Genomic DNA, 5,854 nt, shown 5'->3' with positions numbered 1-5,854 from the left:
TCCACGTAAGCATGTGGAACTTTCCGTGCACATTTCCACGTGTATTTATACTTTCCATGCACGTTCCTGTTGTATTTGTTGTTGCCCCTTAATAATTCACCTCAAGTGATATCCGAACCTGTAGTTAAGTCACTTTTGGAGTGCTAAAACCGGTTCTTACTGGTTTAATGAAAGTTGGTTTGGACCCTGTTGTCCCTTAAACTAAGCTCAGGGTGCCTCTGGGAAACTTATCTTATTTTCAATTTAATTTAAATTTTCATTTATATTATTTATTTTATCTTATAGATATCTATATATATATTTAATCTTATTTTATTGATATTAATTCCGCCCTTTATTTCCTTTGCAGGAGCGACGACGTGCGGTGCCAAAAGCCGGTGCCAGTGTGCACGGACATGAAAATGCACGTCTGCAATTTCTCCCTCAAGACCGTCGTCCTCGAGAAGGTCCTGAAGAAATTCCGAGGTGAGCAGAGGCCGGGGATGAGGTTTAAATTTAGGCCTGGCCTTTAGCAGGCGCTGGGATTATCTTGAGATCCACGTGGGACTGAAATAGGAGACTAAAATTACCCTGTCTCTTCTTTACAGAAAACCTGCGGGATGAGCTGGGAAGAGGCGAAAAAGGTATTGAAGACGTAGCAAAGGCTTTAAATTGTGGTTGTTTGGGGTATTTTTGATCACATCTAACTGGACTCCTCTCAAAATTAGGCCCAGGCTATTCGCAGAGTTGATGGTGAGGGGTGGCGTCTCTAAGCCAAGCTTAAGTCTTGGCGTTTCCTTCACCATGGATGTTATAGGGAGCCCAAGAGGAGCAACTCTTGAGGTTGGGAGGGGTTCAATAACCCATATAAGCCAAGTCTAAGACTTGGCTTTTCCTTCACCATGGACTTTATAGGGAGCCTAAGAGGAGCAACTCTTGAGCATGGGAGGGGTTCAACAACCCATATAAGCCAAGCTAAAGCTGGACTTGGCTTTTCCTTCACCATGGACTTTATAGGGAGCCTAAGAGGAGCAACTCTTGAGCATGGGAGGGGTTCAACAACCCATATAAGCCAAGCTTAAGCCTGGACTTGGCTTTTCCTTCACCATGGACTGTCTAGGGAGCCCAAGAGGAGCAACTCTTGAGCATGGGAGGGGTTCAACAACCCATATAAGCCAAGCTTAAGCCTGGACTTGGCTTTTCCTTCACCATTGACTTTATAGGGAGCCCAAGAGGAGCAACTCTTGAGCTTGGGAGGGGTTCAACTGCCCATATAAGCCAAGCCTAAGATTTGGCTTTTCCTTCACCATGGGCTATCTAGGGAGCCCAAGAGGAGCAACTCTTGAGGTTGGGAGGGGGTTCAATAACCCATATAAGCCAAGTGCAGCTCTTGAGGTTGGGAGGGATTCAGTGACCCATCTAAGCTAAGCTTAAGCCTGGACTTGGCTTTTCCTCCACCACGGACAGTCCAGGGAGCCCAAGAGGAGCAACTCTTGAGCTTGGGAGGGTTGAATAGCTTATAAAACCACTTTAATTGTCACAATTCTCAAATGACCACCCCTATCGCCCACAGAGGACCTGACCCTGGACCCCGACTCGGCCAACCACCTCCTCATCCTCTCCGCCGACCTCAAGACGGTGCGGATGGGCTGCAGGAAGCAGGACCTGCCCGACAACCCCAAGAGATTCGACACCAACTCGCGGGTCTTGGCCTCCACCGGCTTCAAGTCGGGGCGGCACTACTGGGAGGTGGAGGTGGGCCCATCGGATGGTTGGGCTTCGGGGTGGCCAAGGAGTCGGTGAGGAGGAAAGGCCTGACTCAGTTTTCCCCAGAAGAAGGAATTTGGGCCGTCCAACAGAACGGTGGGCGATATTGGGCCGTCACGTCGCCCCAGCGCACCCCGTTGTGCCTCAGCCAGAAGCTCAGCAAGGTCAGGGTCTACCTGGACTACGAAGGGGAGGAGGTGTCGTTCTACAACGCCGACAACATGCAGCACATCTTCACCTTCAACGTGGCCTTCCAGGAGAAGGTTTTCCCTCTCTTTTCCGTCTGCTCCACCGTTACCTACATCAAACTGTGCCCCTGAGGCTTCTCCTGGTCTCCACTTGAGGTCCGTGGTCTCCACTTTAGGCCCATGGGCTTCTCTTGAGGCCCATGGTCTCCCCTTTAGGCCCATGGGCTTCTCTTGAGGTCCATGGTCTCCCCTTTAGGCCCATGGGCTTCTCTTTAGGCCCATGGTCTCCCCTTTAGGCCCATGGGCTTCTCTTGAGGTCCATGGGCTCCCCTTTAGGCCCATGGGCTTCTCTTGAGGTCCATGGTCTCCACTTTAGGCCCATGGGCTTCTCTTAAGGTCCATGGGCTCCACTTGAGGTCCCTTCTCTTGAGGTCCATGGTCTCCCCTTTAGGCCCATGGGCTTCTCTTGAGTTCCATGGTCTCCCCTTTAGGCCCATGGGCTTCTCTTGAGGTCCATGGGCTCCCCTTTAGGCCCATGGGCTTCTCTTGAGGTCCATGGTCTCCACTTTAGGCCCATGGGCTTCTCTTAAGGTCCATGGGCTCCACTTGAGGTCCCTCTCTTGAGGTCCATGGTCCTCCCCTTTAGGCCCATGGGCTTCTCTTGAGTTCCATGGTCTCCCCTTTAGGCCCATGGGCTTCTCTTGAGGTCCATGGTCTCCCCTTTAGGCCCATGGGCTTCTCTTGAGGTCCATGGTCTCCCCTTTAAGCCCATGGGCTCCACTTGAGGTCCATGGGCTCCACTTTAGGCCCATGGGCTTCTCTTGAGGTCCATGGGCTCCACTTGAGGTCCCTTCTCTTGAGGCCCATGGTCTCCCCTTTAGGCCCATGGGCTCCCCTTGAGGTCAATGGTCTCCCCTTTAGGCCCATGGGCTTCTCTTGAGGTCCATGGTCTCCACTTTAGGCCCATGGGCTTCTCTTAAGGTCCATGGGCTCCACTTGAGGTCCCTTCTCTTGAGGCCCATGGGCTCCACTTCAGGCCCACAGGCTTCTCTTGAGGTCAATGGGCTCCCCTTTAGGCCCATGGGCTTCTCTTGAGGTCCATGGTCTCCCCTTTAGGTCCCTTCTCTTGAGGTCCATGGTCTCCCCTTTAGGCCCATGGGCTTCTCTTGAGGTCCATGGGCTCCACTTGAGGTCCCTTCTCTTGAGGTCCATGGGCTCCACTTGAGGTCCCTTCTCTTGAGGTCCATGGTCTCCCCTTTAGGCCCATGGGCTTCTCTTGAGGTCCATGGTCTCCCCTTTAGGTCCCTTCTCTTTAGGTCCATGGTCTCCACTTTAGGCCCATGGGCTTCTCTTGAGGTCCATGGTCTCCCCTTTAGGCCCATGGGCTCCCCTTGAGGTCAATGGTCTCCCCTTTAGGCCCATGGGCTTCTCTTGAGGTCCATGGTCTCCACTTTAGGCCCATGGGCTTCTCTTGAGGTCCATGGGCTCCACTTGAGGTCCCTTCTCTTTAGGTCCATGGTCTCCACTTTAGGCCCATGGGCTTCTCTTGAGGTCAATGGTCTCCCCTTTAGGCCCATGGGCTTCTCTTGAGGTCAATGGGCTCCCCTTTAGGCCCATGGGCTTCTCTTGAGGTCCATGGGCTCCACTTGAGGTCCCTTCTCTTGAAGTCCATGGTCTCCCCTTTAGGCCCATGGGCTTCTCTTGAGGTCCATGGTCTCCCCTTTAGGTCCCTTCTCTTGAGGTCCATGGTCTCCCCTTTAGGCCCATGGGCTTCTCTTGAGGTCCATGGTCTCCCCTTTAGGTCCCTTCTCTTTAGGTCCATGGTCTCCACTTTAGGCCCATGGGCTTCTTTTGAGGTCCATGGTCTCCACTTGAGGTCCATGGTCTCCACTTGGACAATGGTGATGAGCCCTAGAGACTCAAATCAGGACAAGGTGTGTGTGGGGCCTTCAGATCAGCCTAAACCAGAACTAAACCAGAGAACACCTGTTGGAACCATCAGCAAAGCCCAGGAGGTCGCCACCTTAAGCCCAGCTCAACCCAACCGTTGAGTGAGGAGGTTGGGGGCTCCATGTCTGACCATGGACGGGTGGGTTTATCTTCTCCCGTGGGCCTAAGGATCAATATTGGAGCTGGTTGGAGGTTTTGGGGCGTCGACGACTGACAAATTGAAATATTTAGTGGGTAAGGTCCTTGATCAAATTGGGAAGTTCTTGATCAAATTGGGAAGTTCTTGACCAAATCGAATCAAATTGGGAAGTTCTTGACCACATTGAATCAAATCGGGAAGTTCTTGATCAAATCAGGAAGTTCTCGATCAAATTGAATCAAATCGAGAAGTTCTTGATCAAATCGGGAAGTTCTCAATCAAATTGGATCAAATCGGGAAGTTCTCAATCAAATTGAATCAAATCGAGAAGTTCTTGATCAAATCAAGAAGTTCTCGATCAAATTGGATCAAATCGAGACGTTCTCGATCAAATTGGATCACATCGGGAAGTTCTTGATCAAATTGGGAAGTTCTCGATCAAATTGGATCAAATCGAGAAGTTCTCGATCAAATTGGATCAAATCGAGAAGTTCTCGATCAAATTGGATCACATCGGGAAGTTCTTGATCAAATTGGGAAGTTCTCGATCAAATTGGATCAAATCGAGAAGTTCTCGATCAAATTGGATCACATCGGGAAGTTCTTGATCAAATTGGGAAGTTCTCGATCAAATTGGATCACATCGGGAAGTTCTTGATCAAATTGGGAAGTTCTCGATCAAATTGGATCAAATCGAGAAGTTCTTGATCAAATTGGGAAGTTCTCGATCAAATTGGATCAAATCGAGAAGTTCTCGATCAAATTGGATCACATCGGGAAGTTCTTGATCAAATTGGGAAGTTCTCGATCAAATTGGATCAAATTGAGACGTTCTCGATCAAATGGAATCAAATCAGGAAGTTTCGCTCCTCCTGAAATGAATTATTTTCTTTTAATTTATTTTAATTCAATTTAATTTGAGTTTGGCTTTAAATCCACATGATTTAAAGCTACAGCAACTCTTCTAAAGGCCAAATTGCCAGCAAAACGACCCAATTCCTGTAGAAACTCTATAAATAATTAGAAATCCCTAAAAAATGAAGAGCACGCGATATTTCTTATATCACAATTTGATGTTTTTCATACGCGAGAAACGCCGTTTCCGCAACAAAAAACCGTCGTCGGAGAGGACCCGAAACCTCAAAATAAAGCCCAAAATAAAGCGTCGAAGGTGCCGCACGAGCTCAGATTCTCTGCTTGGTTATTCCCGACGGAAATGGGCCGGAAAACCTCAAATTTGGGGCATTTGGGGCGATTCGGGTGGTTTTGGGTGACGACAGAAACTTGAGGTAATTCAGGTGGTTTTGGGCCTGATGGCGATTTGGGGCGTTTGAGGCCATTTTGGACGGTGCCAGATTTGGGGCAATTCAGGTGTTTTTGGGCAACACTGGAATTTTGGGGTGATTCAGGTGGTTTTAGGGGATGCTGGAGATTTGGGCGGATTCGGGTGGTTTTGGTTAATGATTGAAACTTGAGGTAATTCAGGTGTTTTTGGGGCCTGATGGCGATTTGGGGCACTTGAGGCCATTTTGGATGATGCCAAATTTGGGCCAATTCAGGTAATTTTGGGGGATGCTGGAATTTTGGGACAATTTTGGTGGTTTTTAGGATGCCCAAAATTTGGGTCAATCCATCTGCTTTTGGGGATACCAGAGATTTGGGGCAATTGAGGCCTTTTTGGGTAACCACCCAAATTTGAGGTAATTCAGGTGGTTTTGGGGCCTGATGGCGATTTGGGGCGTTTGAGGCCATTTTGGACGGTGCCAGATTTGGGGCAATTCAGGTGGTTTTGGGTGACACTGTAATTTTGGGGTGATTCAGGTGGTTTTAG

At 49.3% G+C, this 5,854-nt stretch overlaps 1 protein-coding gene across 6 annotated transcripts in view; it reads left to right on the top strand.

Moving 5' to 3' along the window:
- Nucleotides 1–5,205, top strand: part of LOC102086443 (E3 ubiquitin-protein ligase TRIM7) — a 25,689-nt gene extending 20,484 nt beyond the window's left edge. The window contains exons 5-8 of one of the 6 annotated variants that reach the window (XR_010468564.1): nt 350–465; nt 588–623; nt 1,553–3,050; nt 3,086–5,205. Coding sequence is in view for 1 of the 6 variants with exons in the window: in XM_065044128.1 (XP_064900200.1) it covers nt 350–465; nt 588–603 (132 nt within the window). In the remaining 5 variants the exon portion in view is untranslated. Of the gene's footprint in view, nt 1–349; nt 466–587; nt 624–1,552 lie in introns of all 6 variants that reach the window. The other 5 variants (XR_010468565.1, XR_010468562.1, XR_010468563.1 and 2 more) reach the window with 5 other exon arrangements.
- Nucleotides 5,206–5,854: the final 649 nt, after the last annotated feature.

This window comes from Columba livia, chromosome 32, assembly GCF_036013475.1.
Source record: "Columba livia isolate bColLiv1 breed racing homer chromosome 32, bColLiv1.pat.W.v2, whole genome shotgun sequence".
NCBI lineage: Eukaryota > Metazoa > Chordata > Aves > Columbiformes > Columbidae > Columba > Columba livia.
The sequence above is the reverse complement of the archived record's forward strand: the minus strand, read 5'-3'. Positions and strand labels throughout refer to the sequence as shown.